Raw genomic sequence first — 20172 nt, forward strand, 5'->3', positions numbered from 1 at the left:
CCTCCTTGTTCCTCTAACAGCATCTTCCGCCTCCTCTCTGGAGCTGTGCGTCACCGTAGGATGTTCTTTTCGCTCAGGTTATAATCGGGATCTGTGAGGTCGCTAGGCATAGCTGTGTTTGGCTCCGCAAAGCTATTTCAGGCAGCCAGATGCAGTCAGTTCTAAATTAGGACAGGACTTCATGCTACCTTGGTAGGCGTGTGTCCACACACCCACGTTTGCTGAGACAAAGGTGAGGCAGGGACAGGGTGCTTTGCAAAGGGAGAACCGGCAGGTGCTTGGCTTCATTTGCGCTTGCTGATCTCCCCTGCAAATGGTTGTACAGTGGTACCTCGGGTTAAGAACTTAATTCATTCTGGAGGTCTGTTCTTAACCTGAAACTGTTCTTAACTTGAAGCACCACTTTCGCTAATGGGGCCTCCCGCTGCCACTGCACCGCCGCCGTGAGATTTCTGTTCTCATCCTGAAGCAAAGTTCTTAACCCGAGGTACTATTTCTGGGTTAGCGGAGTCTGTAACCTGAAGCGTATGTAACCTGAAGCGTCTGTAACCCGAGATACCACTGTAACTCCAACTGAGAGCCAGTGTGGTGTAGTGGTTAAGAGCGGTAGTCTCGTAATCTGGTGAACCGGGTTCGATTCCCCGCTCCTCCACATGCAGCTGCTGGGTGACCTAGGGCTAGTCACACTTCTCTGAAGTGTCTCAGCCCTACTCACCTCACAGAGTCTTTGTTGTGGGGGAAGAAGGGAAAGGAGAATGTTAGCCGCTTTGAGACTCCTTAAAGGGAGTGAAAGGCGGGATATCAAATCCAAACTCTTCTTCTTCTTCTTCTCCTGCTCTGATTTTGCCTCATCTAGGTTTACTTCTAGGTTCCATTTTTTTACATTATGCCTTGCCTCCCCACCCCCAACAGCACTCAGGGGTCACCAGCTAGCCATTGTGGGGCTCATTTGCTAAGAAGAACCTGCAGGTGACCACTGTAAACAGTTGAGCTCCTTAGAAGGATTTGAATAACATTTATAATGTAACAAGAACTAGGAATACATGGGATATTGAAACAAGTAAAGTGACTTAAAATATGCAGCGGAAAAGGATTAGTGACAGAACCCATGGAGGGTTGGGGGGGGGGGGAGTCCAGAGATTTGACCGAGTCTTTCTTTGTTTGTTTCTTTATTATTCATGATTTTGAATGTAAATTTTAATTTGTAAAACTAAATAATAATAATGACTGCTCCCCACATCAAAATGGGGGTGCCTTTTGCGCGGTTGCGCGCAGCCCCCCCAATCCCATGCCGCTCCCAGCAGTACAGCCTAGATACGCCCCCCACAGGCTGGACACCAGGAGGTAGCCGCCTAACTCTGTCAGATACCCATCCCTGCGTTGCCAGGAGAGAGTTGGCCAGGTAAGGGGAGGGAACTTACCTGGGAGTTCTCAGGTAAGGCCTGCAGGTAGGACATAGGCTGATTCTCCTACATAAATTCATTCACTATGCTCACATTTGACTCATGAAGAAGGCCTGTAGTAACACTCTTAGACGTTCCTTTTGCAATGCACAGGCCATTAAAGTATTTCTGTGGGTGGACTTCCTATGATTTGAATGTGAAGATTTAGCATGGTTCACCCATGTGTCCTTCACAGAAGGGGAATAATAATGACTATTTACTGTGCCCCTTTTTCACAAGGTGCATATAAAGATCTTGCCAAGTAGCTGGGAGGATTTAACTATATATCCACACACAATTAAAAATAACGTGGGAGCAAGGGGGATATCGAAAAGCTCACTGATAAGAATGGAAACCGTTGATATCTATCATATTATCACCCGTACTTGGAAGTCGCAGGCAGGATTTGAAATACAAGCAGCAGATTATTGAAAGAATTAATGATATCGGGGCTTAGATAATAAAAAAACCCAGATGTGTTTCAAAACAGCTAATAAAAAGGAGTAACGAAAATAAACATCAGGAAAGGAGGGGCGGGAAGTCAAGAAGAAGTTATGTATGTATATAAAAAACATGTATATGATGTTAAGTGGTTTGAAATATCTTTGGAGACTTTACACACACACACACACACACACACAGAGAGAGAGAGAGAGAGAGAGAGAGAGAGAGAGAGATTGGTAATTGTTATAGAGCAGGCATAGGCAAGCTTCGGCCCTCCAGATGTTTTGGCCTACAACTCCCATGATCCCTAGCTAACAGGACCAGTGGTCAAGGATGATGGGAATTGTAGTCCAAAACATCTGGAGGGCTGAAGGTTGCCTATGCCTGTTATAGAGCTTTCAAACACATGACTAAGCCTTCTCAGGGTGAGTTCTCTTTCCTTAGAGGATCTCAGTTTTCTCTCTCACTGTGATATGTGGTAAGGAGGATTTCGCCAGATTTCAGGTGCAGGCAGACTTCATCCCTTGCTGAGTTCAAACATGCCTTAGGCCTACCTCTCCCTTGTGACTTTAAGCAGCTTATTGCATCTGAGCTGAAGAATTGGTACCTTTGTGCGATTACAAAATGTGTAGAGAGAAAAATCTTCCCCTACAAATGAGGCGTTTGTATTTGTGCAGCATTTGCAGGGCATTTTAGAATTCTTTTATAATTTTGTTAGTTATACGGTTGAGCTTACTTTATTATTATGAGGTGGCCGAGGGTGGTGTGTGTACATTTTTCTTTCCATTTAATTCAGTCCCCTGCAACCCCCTGGCTGTTACCTCGTGACATCATTTTCTGGGCTTTAACTGAATGTGGGAAACCACGGAGGCTCGCTGGAAGCTTGATGAAAGTCAAGTACACTATGTCATGCAAATCACCTCTTCCTATATGCTTGTTGACACTCTCAAATAACTCTAATAGGTTCATGAAACAGGACTTGCTCTTGCAGAAGCCATGCTGGCTCTTCAGCAAGACTTGTTCTTCCATATGCTTTACTTTTAATAATACTTTCCAACAGTTTCCCTGGGACAGTAGACTTCGTGATACAGTTTTCTAGCTAAACAATGTTTATAAAAATGCATATATTAGGAGGAAATTGCATAAAAATGAATATATTCGTGAAAATAACATATTGAAATACATTATATGATGAGAAATTGCTTGCACATAAGTGTATACTAATCAAAACTGCGTATAAAAATATGTTTATTAGGAAAAAGTTGCACGAAATTTTCATGATTTTTATTTTTTTAAAAAGAGGATTTTGCAAAAAACTGCAGAAATGTGGGGAACTGAATTTCAGACTGGAAGAATTAGTAACTGAGAGAACCTCAATGTACTTTTTCTTTGATTCATACTCTTGAGTTTAAACAATACATGTAATGAAAGGAAGCAGCGTGTTATAGGAAGGAAAGCTGAATATATTGCATTGAACCTTGCTGGGACAAATTGGCATACAGGGATTTTGTACTTTCGTTAGGTCAACAGAATGTAAACAGCAATTGCAACTAAACCTGCATGTTACATTATTTTGCTACGCCACATCTGTCAGACTGCAGACAGTAAGGTTTCCAGAAGTAAAACAAATCCCTTCTCTAGTTCATGGTGCCTTTAGTCGTGTCCCTTAATGACTGCATTAAAAATAGCAACACCCTTTCAGTGACTCTTAACAGTGAAATTAGCACAAATAATAGTGTGATGGTCTTGATTTAAAAGCTTCACCTTTACACCAAGGTCTCCCTAGAAAGAAAGAAGAGGAAGTCATTAGATCAGAATAACCCTGCAATGATTGGCTCCCCCCTTTGGGGGGCATGTTCACTTATAATGTCATCACTGCCACTGGTGGTTTTGCTACTCGAATAATACTTGTATTTCAGAGGGCAAACCAGAAAAAGCCTACCAGAGGGAGCTCATGGAATCCCAGCGAGACAGGCCCTTCATAGTAGATTAGTTCTGCAAAGGAAATAAATCAGTAGCAAGTGAGAGAGCCAGAAATGATTTTACAGCTAGGTAGTGTACTGTCTGTGCACATAATAACCATGGTTATAATGGATAACTCCAATATCCTGGAAGAAAACCAGAAATGAAATCCCTGCTCAGAAATGAACTGAGATCCAGAGTTGCTGTTCCAGTAGATGTCTAATGGGCTTTCTCCAGCTCGCTCCTTCCCTGGTGCATTAAGAACATACAAACTTTCGGACATCTAGCAGTTTATCACAGTGACCGGGACATATGGGTATTTATAGCTGTTTTAACTGAGTGTGGGCAGTAGGACTCCTCCTGTATACCAAATGTGGCCAGTGCCAACAAGACTGGAACCAAAACAGGGCCAAGAGACAGAGATGGCCATTCATTTCCAAAGCATGCCTTGAAGACACATGAAAAGGGCCTTTCTTGCTTGTTGCCTCCATGTTGTGGAATACTGTTCCTTGCTCTAGACCAGGGTGGGGAACCTCAGGGGGCAGACTTACCGTATTTTTCTCTCCATAAGTCGCACCTGACCATAAGGCGCACCTACTGACGGGTTGCCCTTCTCCCTCCTCGGGGAAAAGCCCCCAAGAGCTGCACACACGCTCCGCATGGCTCTTTAAAGGTAGCGCGGCTCTTGGGGGCTTTTGCGGGAGGTGGGGGAAGTGAGAGAGCCTCGCTCTGTCCCTTCCCCCACCTCCCGCAAAAGCCAGGGATAGCCGTGCGAAGGCTCTGCAGGGCAGCGGGCTGAAGGCTCCCCTGTCTTACTGAGGATTTGCAAACCCCCAGAAAAATGTGGCCTTCTGATTTAACATGTGCACAGCAGTTTGTGTTGGGACCCACCATGGACTCCAGTACTCTCTAATGTATTTTCTACAGGTTCTTATTAAGCACTTCATCAGAATAAGGCAGACTGCCAGGAGATCTGTGGGTGCCTTTATTCTTCTTCTCATTTTTCTTTAATTCAATATACAATTGAGAGAGAGAGAGAGAGAGAGAGAGGGAGAGAGAGAGAGAGAGAGAGAGAGAGAGTCGGAATGTAATGTTTCCATCAGTCTGACTTCAATAATTTGCATGATTGGTTGCTCATGTAGTATTTGTCTATTATTCTGTGACATATTTTTTTAAAAGTGCTAGCAATTCCTCCGAGGCCATCTTAGTAGATGAACTGTTGCGCGGTCATGAAACTCACAGCGCGGTGTTTATTATGTTTCATACTGAGATGTGACTGCAGCAGAGAAAGAGCGACGGGGGCCTTTGCACATGATTACCTTATTGTGTTATCAAAGCACGTTTCTTTCTCATTTACTGCACACTGTCCGTGTGCGCGCTATCTACCGATAACAGAGGGCTGCACAGCAATGAGCAATATCCAATGCCTCACCAAGCAGTAGCATGTTCAAACTGCCCTCGTAGTTAACCTCTAAAAACCTGCTTCCGTGGCTCAGCCTTTTCCTGACCACTGAAGCTTGACATTTTGGGTCCCCAAATTCAGTGGCAGATGTTGGTCTTTAACATTTCGACAGCACCCTATACAAAGCCAAAATTTGGCACCCCCCACCTCTCACCTTCCGTTCTGCTCAAGTCACTATGTTGTAGCTGAGAAGCCCTGCAGTGCCCTCTAGTGCTGGCGCCCAGTGCAGCAGAACTTGTTGGACTCGCCAAATTCCAGGTACCGGTAAGTGTATACAGTATAGCATTTCAGGCTTAACAATCGAACGTGTTAATGGCGGATGACCACTTTCCTCCTGATTAATCGATAGGGCCCACAACGCTTGAAACTCCTGAAGGACTTCTCACGCTGCAAGCCAGGCAAATGTAATTCCTCCAAATGTCAAATCTTGATGATCGAGAAAATTAAAACATGCCTTCCCCTTATTGTCTTTATTAGAAGCTAGGATAAAATAAGGAGTTATTTTAAGTAATGTGGGAAGGAAGCTTTAAAAAGGCTGTTTTAGTATGACTTTGCAATAGGTCATTATATTTATGTAAAATTCATTAGTGAATTGTTCCGAGCAAGGCAGCTGATTGATTGATTGACAAATCTTTAACGAATTGATCACCCTGCTTACCAGTTATGTATGCCAAGAATACAATTTGTTTTACCCCTATGGTATACAGTTGTGGAAATGCATGTTTGGCAGTGGGAATGTTGTTCATTATCGCAAACGCTACTGATATTTTCTCAGTGTTGTTGATGTGACCAACACCATGCATACCAGTGTAATGAAAACAGCGCTACTGCATATGTACTGAATGGCAGCTGTGTGTTTTGCAATTGCTCCATGCTTCTTGAGTAATTTAACCCAGTCATATTTCTACTTGTAGACATTTTGCTGTAATCAGGAATGAATGGTAGTAGGATTGATCTGTCTACCATTGAACTGTCTTCATTGACCGGCAGTGGCTCTCCAGAGTCACAGGCAGGGGACAGTCTTAGCCCTACCTGGAGTTGCCCTGGATCGAACCTGTAACCTTCTGCATTCAAATCAGGTGTTCTACCACTGAATTACTGCCCTTTCCTTGCTAAAGGTGCTGTGCTTCACTTATCCCTTGGGCTTGCGTTTATTTAAGATGTTTGTGTCCTATGTTTGCTCATCCTGGAATTCAACAAGACACCCACGAGCTTTCCTGGTAGCCTTTCGTCCATGCGCTTACCAGATCAGAGCAACACCTGTCTACCTGTAAGCTTTGTATACCTTCACATTGGGCTCTGCCTTGTAAGTAGAACCTCCTACAAGAAAATTCTAGCACAATGCTTTTTGCAGGAAAAGATTTTGACATGGAAAATTGTTTGTGTAAAATTAAACAGGCTGGTCAGATATTTCCAACCTGGTGTGTTCAACTGAAACAGCACCTTCTCCCTGCTCACTACAACTGCTAGCCACTGAACATTTAGCATGTTATTCCTGAAAAATTAATCACCTCCTTTCTTCTTTCCGCAGTAAAGAAACTCTGGGTGATCCTCTTCGCAAAGTTCCTTGGAGTAAAATGGAACACTCGCTCCATTCATGCCAAGAGTTACTTCCACAGACAGTTTCCTGATGCTGTACCCTGTAGAGAGAGACAGAATATAAATCTAATGAGAAATTGTATGGAAATCAGAACATTGTCACTATGTTAGTTGTTGTTTTTTTTAAGAAGAGGGAGGGAGGGAAATCTTGTTCTTTGTTTACATCATGGGTTTAATCACCACTATTTATTTATTTAAAATATTTTCTACTTGCTTATCATTGCCAAGACAATCCCAGAGAGGGTTACTTTAAAATAAACGCAAAACACATATTTAAAACCAACAGAACGAACAAGCTGAAATCCACAGTATGAACAACAAGTTCAGCTTGGCCCTGAAAACCCAACCAAGTCCATGTCCAATGAATCTGAAAAGGGAAGGAATTCCATTACTGGGATGCTGATGCCAAGAAGGATATCCTTCACATTTATGCATATTGAAGAGGACCTTGGTGACAGCAAGATGTTATGCGTTTCTGAGTGTAATAAATAGTGATGGTTTCCAAAATTAGGCAGCTGTCTTATACACACTTTTTTGGGAGTAAGCCCAACTGAACACATATGTCCATGACTGCCACATTAGACAAGTACATGTTGAGGGAAAGGCCTATTATCAGGGCACAGATTGGCTGAATGTATCTAGACACACACTCAGTCTTGCCCCGCTCCCTGGGTCCTGATCTGGATTGGACTCTTGCAAGGGCAATTCGTTGCATGTGATTTGCTATTACATAGATAAAAGCAAGTTTGGAAGTAAGGAAATTGGAGCGTTGCTTCAGCACTGGTCTGAAGTCGATGGGTACATTATACAGGCTGCCAGAGAGCGGTCAGGTTGAGCTGCCCGCTTCCCTGGCAGGGGTCTGTTTTGGAAAATAAAGGTTATGTGTCCCATTACATAGGTATGTGCTATGCCATACTTGAAAGATACCCTGCAACCCTTGTGTTTGGTGTGGTATAGGAAGAGGGTGTTTTTCTGAGACCAGGGATGGAGACTTGATTGTCTAGGGACAATTTCCTCTTGGGAGCTTCAGGGACTCAGTCACCCCCATCCTTGGAGGTATCATCTGGCTGCGGTTGAGTTCTGAGGACTGAGAGTCCTGGGAGACAGTCAAACACATTATACTTACTTAAAATGGTTGCTATTCTGATGTTAATAGTTTCGGGCACTACACTGGAGCAGGTGTCAATGCTAAAAGCCAAATCTTGCAGTGGATCTGTGAAGAAAAGAAAATGAAAGCCACAGGTGAACCAATTTTCTATACATTACAAAGGAGACTTGATTTAGGAGCAAGTGGACCCCTAAATGGGAAGTTTGGTAGAGATATCCAGAAAATATTGCTCTACTAATCTGGTGGCTCCACTGGATATTCATTCATTTGATTTGATGCTATCAGGGTGGACACACACAACCCCCCTGCTTGCAGTTACACAAGTTCTGGGCTGGCCACACTGCTGCATTTCCAGTCAGTACCAATGCCGTAACTTCCCGCTGAAATCGTCTCACTTTTTAGACCACAAATGTTCTGGTTATTTTTGTCCTGCTTTTGTTGGGCTATAGCCCCTCTGGACGGCAATAATGTGGTAGCATTGGGAAAGCATTACAGGACAAAACAAAGTAGAAGATATCTCCCACTAATGCACTGATTGCATTAAGAATAAAACCTGCAATAAAACACCAGTCTGGAGGGGCCCTAAGATCAAATGTCCTATGAAAGCGCCACTCTGAAATGAAATGTTGTAATGAGAACCACTATTTTGGTCTGATGATGTGCTGTTCCATTTCTCTATGAGTGCCACCACGCTTCCTTATTCTATGAACTCAAGGAACCTCAAAACCTGCTGCAGTTACATAGCAGCATAGGAAGCTGCCTTGTTCTACTTTGGGTGCAAAAGTGGTATATAAATAAACTCCAGCATAGCATAGAATAGGATAGCATAGCAATTGCCCCCAGACCCTGATGTCCATATTAATCCAGAAGAACTTGTGCAAGAGGAGCCCACAATGCCTGTACTCCTGAGGTCCGAGGAGGTCATGCTGCCCTCCTCTGACTTTGAGGGTTCCAGGTCAGAAACTCAAGTGGGACCACAGTCTCCCCATCTCAGTTGAAGCTGATGACTACTAAAGCAAGAATACAGATCCAGCTTCTCAGATTAGCAGTTCCTTTTGGAGGCTCAGTCTGAGGCTGACTGGTGCTGAAACAACTTGTATGGAGTCTCCCACTTGAGCTCTGTATGGAGCTGTCCAGAGTCACCCAGAATTCTGAAACCATTGTATTGCCACCTCTTCGTTCCTTCTAGATTTTATCCAAATCTGAACTCTTTTTGGGAGCCAGACCCCCAATACTGCTGAGATGGCACTTGAAACAGAGCAACCCCCCCCAATAATCCCATAGTGTTTTCCTCTGCCTTCATTATGGAGGGAACTACTTTATGGGCACCAAGGACCACTGGTGGTTCCCAGGCCACAGTTTAAAAGCCAATGCTATAGAAAAAAAGGCTGCATTTTCCTTTGTTCTTCATTCACTGAAGGCCAGCCCTGACTTATGGGGCAATTATTGAAATGGAGCCCTACTTTTGCCCCTCACCATTTCTGCTATTTCTGTTTTCAGTGGCTGCATGTCAAAGCTAGCTAGGCTTCAAGATTCCCCTTCTGGTTTTTGAATATTGCAGGTGTGATCTCCTAGCGTTCGTCTTTCTCTGTTCCCTCAGTCTTCTTCACTGGCTGCCTTTTGTGCGGGGTGCGTGAAATGCCAACACAGTTGAAGCCATGTCACACATTAATTTCAGCCAAGGAGACAAGCCCCCATGCATCTCCCTTTAATGTATGTTGGGAACTTGGCAGCAATCTTTTTCTTCTTTTTTTACACGGTTACTGTTAGAACATTGTTTTTTGATGGTTTTTTGATTTAAAAACTTCTGACAGTTATTTTGTAATTGTATTTTCGGGAAGGACCTACAAAACCAGGTTGATTTTGACTTCTCTTTTCGGTGTTTTCATTACCCCTTTCCCATTTCCTCCTCAGCTTCTTCTGGATAATGATAATTTGACTTCTGCAAGAGAATGTTTTACTTCTTTTTATTTTTGTGCAGAAGGTCAGGGGTGGGGGGGAGAGAGAGACACTTCCTTCCTTCTTCAAAATGTTGCTTGTATGCTGCACAAGTCACAGATCTGAGAACAGTAATTCTTCTATCTCTGCATTGTGCCTTCAAGTGTGGATTAGTTTTGCACCTGCAGTGGGGAGAGATGTACAGCAGCTGACATTTTATATTTTGTTTCAGATGTCATGAAACCTCTCTCTCTCTGTGTGTGTGTGTGTGTGTGTGTGTGTGCGCGCGCGCGCGCGCAATTCACAGAATGGCAGATTGGGCTAATTTCAGTCAACGCAGCATTTTTTCCTATCCTCTACAGCAGTGTTTCCCAACCTTGTGCCTCCAGCTGTTTTTGAACTACAACTCCCATCATCCCTGACTAGCAAGACCAGTGGCAAGGGATGATGGGAATTGTAGTCCAAAAACAGCTGGAGGCACAAGGTTGGGAAACACTGCTCTACAGCAGGCATGGCCAAACTTGGCCCTCCAGCTGTTTAGGGACTACAATTCCCATCATCCCTGATCACTGGTCCCGTTAGCTAGGGATGATGGGAGTTGTAGTCCCAAAACAGCTGGAGGGCCAAGTTTGGCCATGCCTGCTCTACAGGGTGCTGCAGGCCATTTAAGAAAGCTGTTTAGCTTGGGATACACAACCTAGTGGGTTGTGCCTGGGGCAGCCAATTAACATGCCCCATCTTGATTAATAGACCCCGATGCTCAAAATAGCCTGGGTCCCGTGTTGCCTAACTGCTGTTTCTGCGCTCCCCAGGTTGTGTGGTGGGGAGGCTGTTGGTGATTATTCAGCTGATAAAGGAAAGGTGCTGTATATATGCTGAAAGGCATCCTTGTCTATATTGTTTCCCAAGTTTTGATGCTGAGCTATGCTTTTGAAAGCAGATTCTGGGCTTAACTCCAGGTGAGCTCTGGCTCGGATTAAGCAGTGCACTGTGGGGGACAGCAATGCTTCTGAATACTCATTGCTGGCAACCACAGGAGGGGAGAGTGTTGTTGTGCTTTGGGGCTTCCTGCAGTCATCTGTTTGGCCACTGTGAAAATATGATGCTTGACTAGATGGCCCAGCAAGCTCTTCTTACGTTGAAATGCACAGACTGGGAAAAGAAGCCCAGCCCAGTTTGCAGTCCTGACTGAGGACCAGCCTTCTCCTTATTTCACTCAGGGAGCCCCCTTCATCCACCCGTCCAACTGCAGGCTGCAAATGTACACATCCTCAGTTCTCACAGAGTCATAATGTTTACCCTTCTTTCCTAGGAGAAAATGACACTCTCACTTCAACTTTTCACTTCGCCGCCACATTCTAGAACAAGTGGCACTGTTGAATTCACAGTCTTCCCTCCACCCACTTTCTCCAATCTGTTCTCACTCGCAGAATTCAAAGTTTACTCGTCACACTTCATCCTTTTGATCATGGAATAACTGCATATGCAACCTGTGCCTCATGAGCCAATGGGAAGCCACAGTGCCCCAAGAGAAAGGGGAAAAATGGCGAACTGGACCCTATCCTCTGAGGATGGAATATTGTTTCCAATAGGGGTTGACTGCTGTGCCACACAGACTCTGCACGCAGAAAGTCCCAAGGACAGCTCCTGGCATCTCCAGGTAGGTTTGGGGAAGACCCCAGTCTATAACCCTGGAAAACACTGGACAACACTGAGCTGGATAGACCCACAGTCTGACTTGGTAAAAGGAAATGATCTCCTGTTCTGGAAATGAAGCTTGCTGAGATGTGTGCATGCGCAATGACGCCCTATCAAAAAGGCCTTCAGCCAGAGAACAACTTGGGTAAATACTTGGTTAGCTGCCTGTCCAACTCTGTACAGTGGTACCTTGGGTTAAGAACTTAATTCGTTCTGGAGGTCCGTTCTTAACCTGAAACCGTTCTTAACCTGAAGCACCACTTTAGCTAACGGGGCCCCCTGCTGCCACCGGAGCACAATTTCTGTTCTCATCCTGAAGCAAAGTTCTTAACCTGGGGTACTATTTCTGGGTTAGCGGAGTCTGTAACCTGAAGCGTCTGTAACCCGAGGTACCACTGTATTCTTATCTCTTTCATCCCTTCAGCCAATAATCTAAGCAACAGGTTGCTCTGTCCCAAACATTGACGTGTCTGATGCTCCTATGAGCCACTGGGGAGAGGAGACCCGCCCAGCATTTCGGAATCACTAATAGAAACATGCTACTGCCCTATTCAGGTCTTCAAAGAAACAGGAGGGAATAAAAGCATGTACCAGCTCTCCCCCAATGCCCCCTTTCTCCACCTGAACCAACCCAGATCCTCTGGATATCAAGGCTGAAGATCTGATGGCGGTTCTTTGTGTGGCTGAGCATGCTTAGAACCTTCCCTGGGCTCAGGAACACTGGGTGTGCAGGGATCCTGATTGCCACGGGAATACTAAGCTAGTTCAGCCAAACGCATGGGATGGGATTCACCTAAGGAGCCCCTAGAATTTCTACTTACACAACAAGCCTTTCCTCTCCTCTCCTTGTGCATCCTGTCCCCCTAGCTCTGGGTTAGGAGAACTCCTAGAGGAAGGAGAGGGTGGAATCACTGCCTGTAAAGCTGCAATGCTTATGCAGAGTGAATGGTCCGAAGAGTGCAAAGTCGAATTCCTCCCATAAATAATTCCTGTTCAGGCATTTAGCATTAATGAGTGGAGGTTGGGGGCATAGCCTACAGGGACACTGGGGGAGGAGCTAGCACCCACAAACTCCTGCCCCTTCCACTCTTTCTCCCCTTTTGTTCTTTGAATACCCGAACAGGGGTTTAGATTTGTTCCATCACCTCCTCCACCAATAACCACTTACTGCCCATGCATGATTTGGTTCAATAACCCTGAACGGTTAGTGGATAATTTTCCAACACTTTATTGCTTTAAATTATTTTTTGTAAAAACAGAATCCTGCAAATCAATGGCATGGGTTTCTACTAAGGCATCGATCTGGCTGAGTTCATGCAGTTCTTAGTGGTGTGTGTGTGTGGGGGGGCATTTGGCCTTTCTGTATTACACTTCTGGGAACAGTGAAACAATGGCAGGGCAGTGAATTACTTTAGCTCACCCCCCCCCTCCATCCCCCAGGTTCACACTAAAATAGAGCAGGAAGGAAGCTGGAAATGAACACATGAATGAATAATTCTTAACACTTACATAGTGCTTTCAAAACCCTTAAAAATACACCCTCTCATTTAATACTCCCACCAGCACTGATGAAAAAATGATTGCAGGACACTTTTAAAAAATCATAGTTAAATGTTTTTGCCGAATGCAGTGTTTCCCCAAACTTCTGACAGCTGATGCAAACTCTCCCCCTCCTTTCAGCTTTACACTTGCATAGTTGCAGAAGGTCATTAAAAAGAGGACTGCAGCACTGTGAACGCACTTTGGGCTTTCTGCCACCCCACTTCCTGCTGGGGGATGAAACACCCCCCCCCTGCCAAACAATTTGCCTGAGAAAGGAGGAAGTTGTAACATTTCAGGCAGTCAGCCGGTTATGAGGCATGTGTGCCCCAGCACACCCAAAGGCATAGGATGCAAGGCCACTGGGCAGAGTAAACGCTTTTCTTACAGATTTCAATCCCTGGCATCTCCAGGCTATCTATTGTTGCTGCTGTTTTCCTCTTAAATATCTCAGACAGCAGGTGAAAAGAAAGACCTCTATCTGAGACCCTAGAGAGTCACTGTTGGCCAGAACAGACAACCCTGGTCTCTCAGGAACACCTGTTTCCCCGCTCTAATTCAGCATACAGTGGTACCTCTAGATGTGAACGGGATCCGTTCCGGAGCCCTGTTCGCATCTAGAAGCAAACGTAACCCATGTCCACGTGGGGCCATGTTTCAGCACTTCTGCGCATGCACGTGATGTCATTTTGAGCGTCTGCGCATGCGCAAGCGGCGAAACCTGGAAGTAACGCGCTCCATTACTTCCGGGTTGAGGCGGAGGGCAACTTGAACGTGCTCATCCCAAAGCACATTCAACCCGAGGTATGACTGTACTGGCATTTGGTTCAGGTGTCACAGCCAAGTCATGGTTTCACGCCTGCATTTCCCCCGACGTGCTTCCGTTGTCTCCTCTCCCTAATTTCCTGGCTGGTGATAACTCATCTTCGCTATAACAACTGAGTAGGGCAAACTCTGATTAGTGCAAACCATGGTAAGAAGACTATGACACATTTGGTCATGACAGGCTCAATCGCAGACACCTGGGCTTTTTAGATCATGAATGAAGCGTGTGGCCCTGCACACACTCAGCTTTGGTGCTTCTATCGTGGCTTGTTAAACCACAGTTTCTTAAGGCACTCTAACAGGGAAACGATGGTTTAATTTCCCTTTGCAAACCAGGATATGCCCCTCCCCCAGAAATGTTCTTATTGAAATGTGTGAGGGAAAGAAGGAGGCTAGAGGAGGAAAGAATACACAGGCAAAAAACTATGACTGATTAGACTGAGATTAGACTGAGTGGGTGGCATGGCAGTGATGCCCTTCTCTACCATGCAGTGCGCTCTGCTGCCCGCCATGTGCACCCTGGTTGCCTCGCTAGTGATGCTCATGATGGGTGGGGCCCTGAGGGCGCAGGAGTCGCCGGTGAGGTACTGGCACCTCCCCTCCCCCCCTGAAAAGAAACACTGCCTGAGCATATGATGGAGGGGCTGACAGCATTAAAACCCCAAGAAGGTCTTGCTTCTCCCATTGCCTTGAATTCCATCAGAAATCAAGCATCTCTCTCCCTCACAGGCTTCAGCCTGCAGCCTCCTGCTTCTAGCACCCCCCCCCCCGCCCAACTGAACTCTGGATTTTGTGCTTTTGTGCCATTATCTCACCAAGAAACTGGCCTGCCTATTCCAGCAATTAAATCCTTGCTGGATTCAGAAACATGAAGGTAGGGTTGCCATATTTCAAAAAGTGAGGTGTTTTTTTTAAAAAAAGTTTTGCCCAAACATCTGGGTTGCCATACGTTCAGAATTCCCAGACACTGTATACAAGGGCTGAATCCTGGATATGTCTGGGAAATTGGATGTATGGCAACCCTGTAAGGAAACTCAGGCATACAGTCCACTCCACAGAACTCACAACAATCCTTTTTTTTTTTTTTTGCGGTTTAATCTTGGAAACATCCAGAAGTGTTTAAAACCAAGTGGTGAATTTTGCCTTTCCCCCTCTCCCTTTGCTGAGACCTGAAACGGTTCTCGTGAGCCTACTTCAAGCAATATAACTTGAACTGCTTGGTTGAGTGAGAAGGCATCAATATTTGGCCCTCAACGAAAGGACTGCCAATACTGCAGTGTCTGTCTGCCCAAAGAGCAGAGCCTGGCTGGGACCAGCTCATGTCATCCTGTGCGTCAGGTACCTGAGTGCTTTATAAGTCGCCCTCTATTGACATGCCCTGATTTGTGCCTCACATGATCAGTAAAACCATCTGGCGCCTAATCTGTCTTTATTGCTGACTCTCCTTAAGCATGCACCGGGGAGCCATTTTGGTACCTTGAAGCTTAGGGATATTTTTCTTCCTGCTGCCACAGTGTTGATTTCTGGAAATAGCACCGGGTTATGCTTCATGTTAAATGACAGAGTTTAATCTAAGCCCACAACCTCTGGGAAAGACAAATCTGAAATGTACTGGCTTCTGGGTTTGTTTTTTTTCTTGATCTCTTGTCACGATGGTTGATGAGCCTGGGTTTTAATTTGTCAGAGTGACTGAGAGAGGGGTGGGAACAGTACTTTGGCTGTGGAGAGAGAAAAGTGTGTGTGTGTTTGTGTGTGTGTGTGTGTGTGTGTGTGTGTGTGTGTGTGAGAGAGAGAGAGAGAGAGAGAGAGAGAGAGAGAGAGAGATCCTTATTCTCCTCAGGTATGAACTTTTCATTTTTTAAGAAAAGCTCTCTGTGTCTTTGCCCGCTAATTTGATACAACAGAAGCACAGAAATTCAGACAGACCTAATCTTCCGAACCACATGCTTTAGATTTAAGCTCTTTTGAGAAATGAGCTGAAGAAACGATTCATGAGAGCCACAGCTGATAGAGGGCTGGATCTTTAATCCAGGTCCAAGCCCTTATTCAGCCATAAAGCTGACTAGCCTTCAATCTGTTGCTGGGGGGACGGGGATCAATGTGCACAACCCTGCTCCAACATGGCTGCTTTTTCCCCTCAAGAGAAGACACTTCAGGAGGGTCCCATTTTGATCAGAGAAGTAGCAGATAACCTGCTGCATGGGCAAAAATCTATGCTCTTGGGGGCATAGATTTGATCCAGAGGCCCTCATTTGCTAACCAACCAGAGTGAATTCATTTACTCATCCATTTGTAAGGAAAATCAAACATTCAAGGAAGTTGTGCTGCCTAACACCTTTCAAAACCATGTATAGCATTGGGTTAACCATGTTTACTCTGACGAAAACCTCATGGGTTTCATTGGGACATGCTACCAAGGTATAGGATTGTGTTTGCTAGTGTTTGTGGTATGAACCAGATGGTATAAAGTTTGGGATATATATAGGAAAATACTTTTTTTAAAAAAAAACCCTGTCTGCTTATTATGTGTGTGTGTGTGAGGGTTTTGTTTCATTTTATTGTATTTGTATCCTGCCCTTCATCCGTAGATCTCAGGGATGCTCACAACTGGCTTTTACAACTGGGTTGTAAAAAGTGGCTCATCTGTTGACAGTCCCCTATTTGCAGGACTCTTCTATTTTAAAGTCCAGTTTAAAGACAAAAGAACCACAAGGTTTCCCATCAAAGGTGAGCAGCACCTGAACAACAGACTGAGCAGGCACCCTGGTCACCTGTTCCTAACCTTCTCTGCAGTGGTGAGATGCAAATTTCTATTTCTATTTGAATTCTAGTAATCATTTATAAATCTGAAGCTGTGCATTTAAATTACCTCATGGGTTTTAAAAATGCAAATACCCCCTACCCCATGTGTCTAGACTAGAGAAAAGGGTCACATGTAGCAAGTCTAGAAAAGCTGAGACTGGCAGGCCTGGACTACCAGTAAGAGGGCATCTCTGTGTTTTTCCTATTCTGAAGGGACAAAACAAGCCAGTTTCATAGCGCCAGTTCTATTTTCCTATTACAGGAGGGGAATCCGCTTACAATACCTGAAAGCTAACTTCGTCTCCTAAGAATCGGCTGCTAAAAGATTTCATTCCAAATATTTATTTGCTCCTCGTGCCCCTCACTGGTTTTATTTTAATGGATGTGTAAAGCTGCGCCTGAGCTTCAGGGGAGGGGAAAGCAGGGAGGGCAGCCTTTGTGTTGGGATGAATTGGAAAAACAAACGCTCAGATTCCTCCTTTGCCATTAATCACTTTTCACGTCACGTGTCTCTTATGAATGAGATGCCTATGAAGCTAATTCCCTTTGTCCCCACTGCAGGGCGCATCAGTGCAGCACAAGGCCAACCGAGACGCCGAGTTGAAAAGGAAGCACTGCCAAGCGGCTGCCTTTCCATTCATTTCGTAGCAGCTTGTTTCCCTTATTCTTTCCAGCAGATCTGAAGAACAAACAAGCCCACAGTCCATGGGAAATGCCGCCGCGAGGAGCAGCCGCCGCACGGCGGAGCACGGCGACAGCTTTGGATAACATGGCTCCTTCTGAGTAGCACATTAAGCCTCATGCCAGGTGGAATGGAAGGGTGTATGAGGAGGTGGGGGTGGGGGAGAGAAATCCAGAATTTGCACTATTGTGGCAAGCAGCCTTTCAATGTCTACGCTACAGAGAGAAAATAAATTGGTATATAAACATGTATGATAAAATCTTCCTTTTAAAAAAAGTTACGAAATTGCATTTTCCCAAGCTATACCTATTTTTTTGACTGCTCATGCGTCATCTTTGCAGTGGGCCTGTCCTTGCCTCCTTGTGGATTTTATTAGAAATTGGCTCGAAAGCCCAAATTCATGCTGAATTGGCGAAAGACATATATTAGGGACTTTTCTTTATGATATCTCTGCAGGGGTGCCAACTTGAATAAAATATTGGGAGGGGGGCAGGTAAGTCGCATCCCATATAATTGATCACAAGATGCGGTGCACACACCGTTTGAATGCCAATGTCCATCAATTTTTTGGGGGGGGCCCTCAAATATTTTATGGGAGGGGGTGAAGGGACCTTGGCCCCAAGGCTTTGGCTGCTATGTATCTCTTTATTTTATTACAATTGTTTTTAATTTTGAAAACTGAAAGTTTCATCATTCACAGTTTTATCTGATGCAAAGCTCCCATGGCCCAGTACAAGCAGATTAAGAACACAGAATGAATGATACACTGAATGAGGCTATTGATCCACCTAGCTCCACATCGTCTACACAGACCAGGAACAGCTCTCCAGCATTTCAGACAGGAGTCTTTCAAATCAGTGCCAGGATAAGTCAGGAATTGAACGTGGAACCTTTGGTGCGCAATGCATATGCTCTACAACTTAGCTATGGTTCATCCCCCCCAAGCTATGGTCCTATGATTAGGCTGGAAAAAAATTGCTCCAATCTAGTCATGAGTTCTAAGCAGAGGAATTCTGCTGTACGCAAGAAGCTCCTTGCACAGAATGGTCTCTCCATTTAGTTAAATGGGAGGAAACAATCCACACAGACAGTGTATTTTTGTATCTGGATCATTTTTCTATGTCGATCAGGTCCCTCCATTGGAAAAAAAGATGGAGATTCTTGCACATGAAAGGAATGCACACACCCACACCCACCCACACCCAGATACACATAAATCTCTGGACTGGGATGAGTGACTGTCCTAGATTAACCCAAAACCTTTTCTGGCTGAATGTGGTATCTGCCACGGGTCTGCGATGTCCAACTCCAGCAAGCCACCTACTGCTCTGCAGCTGCCTGTTTTCTGCCAATCAAAAAAAGTTAAATGGAGCTAAAAGATCTCACCACAGCTTCTGTAGTTTACCTCCAGCCGATCAGTCTTGCAGAGGAGATGCGTAGGCCATTCAATGCTGGGGGTGGTATAAACCAACAAAAAGACAAGGAAAACCACTTTAAACATCTTCACGCTGAGGAAGAGGGACTGTGTGCTTGTGTCTCTATCTTGAAAACAGTCTGTTTGCCTGCTTCCTCCTTCTAGTGAATGTGGCAGCTCCAAGCCACTACACAAACTGCTTACACAAATGTTAATCCAATAAGGGCTCGTGCCTTGAGATGGTATAAAACAGTGAGCAACTAGCTAACCAGAGGGGCGGTGTTCCTCTTTTAAGGTCTCTGGGCTGTGTTTCCTGCTGCTGTGTGCTAATAATGAAGGGTCCAAGAATGAGTCACTCGCTAAACCTCAATTCCATGCGGCAAGAACACTCATGCTATCGCCCATGCAGTACCCAAAAGCCTTTATAGCACTTTCATGCTTCGTCAGGTTACAGGCGAAAGTCCAACCAGTTTTGCAGTGCAATCTCATACATAATCCACTCAGAAATAAGACCTACTGACTGAGTTCAATAGGACTTACTTCTAAGGACTCTCTGCACTTTCCAGTTATATAATGGGATAGTTGCTGTGTGATGCAATGCTTTTAAGAGCGAATTTGAAGCTGATGGTCTGCACCTTTGGTTGAGTATCCCTGTTATTAGAGAGTGAACACAGAGCTCTCTTTTCCAGACTAATGGCGGGTTGTGTCTGAATTGAGAAAAGTTATGTGGCTGTAGTCTCATCCCTTATGTAGCCTCATGTTCCTCCAGCCGGTAAATGTCACAGTTAGGAATGTGCACATAGGAATAGCCCTTCTCTGCTATTGTTTTGCTTTGGGTTTTTTTTTTTTTAATATAATAACTTGTAATGTAAACTTGCGGGTGTTCAGGAGATGAGAAGAGGTGAGAAGAGAGGAACTACATGTGTCAGTTTGAGCTATGGCTTGCTCTGGAAGTCTCATCTGTCTGTCTTGAGAGACAATGGAGTGCACTTCCAAGGGTGAAGTCAATCCGTTGCATTAGCAGCACCAAAGTGACCTTCCATGGTGTGCAAGCCTGGGCAGTGTGTATGGAGGTCCAGGGCAGCCCAGACAACAAGACCTCTCTCTTGGCCTCACTGATGTCTGCCAAAGGAAAGCAGAGCAATATGTTTGGCACCAGCTTCGTTGCAGGAGTTGCCAGAAGGAGCCATACAAGGTGCTATCCAACTGTCTTAGGGACTCCACTCCTGATTTGCATATGGTTTACCTCTTAGCCTT

The 20172-nt window shown here is 44.9% G+C and overlaps 1 protein-coding gene across 1 annotated transcript; it reads right to left on the reverse strand.

Annotated features, from left to right (window-relative positions):
* Positions 1-3117: 3117 nt before the first annotated feature.
* LY86 (lymphocyte antigen 86) lies at positions 3118-19137 on the reverse strand. The gene is made up of 5 exons (XM_028738583.2): positions 18888-19137; positions 8036-8122; positions 6822-6950; positions 3829-3881; positions 3118-3668 (listed from the first exon to the last, which is right to left on the reverse strand). The coding sequence occupies exons 1-5, from the start codon at positions 19000-19002 to the stop codon at positions 3585-3587; spliced, it is 468 nt and encodes a 155-aa protein (XP_028594416.2). The 5' UTR covers positions 19003-19137; the 3' UTR covers positions 3118-3584.
* Positions 19138-20172: the final 1035 nt, after the last annotated feature.

The sequence above is a fragment of the Podarcis muralis genome, chromosome 8 (assembly GCF_964188315.1).
Source record: "Podarcis muralis chromosome 8, rPodMur119.hap1.1, whole genome shotgun sequence".
In the NCBI taxonomy this organism is placed as follows: Eukaryota; Metazoa; Chordata; class Lepidosauria; order Squamata; family Lacertidae; genus Podarcis; species Podarcis muralis.

Excerpts from the sequence above, each read along its gene's own strand:
- LY86 (XM_028738583.2), bottom strand. The coding sequence starts at position 19,002 with ATGTTTAAAGTGGTTTTCCTTGTCTTTTTGTTGGTTTATACCACCCCC. Across the intron at positions 8,123-18,887 it reads GGTAAACTACAGAAGCTGTG|ATCCACTGCAAGATTTGGCT; the intron begins GTGAGATCTTTT and ends TTTTCTTCACAG. Across the intron at positions 3,669-3,828 it reads GATTCCATGAGCTCCCTCTG|GGAGACCTTGGTGTAAAGGT; the intron begins GTAGGCTTTTTC and ends CTTTCTTTCTAG.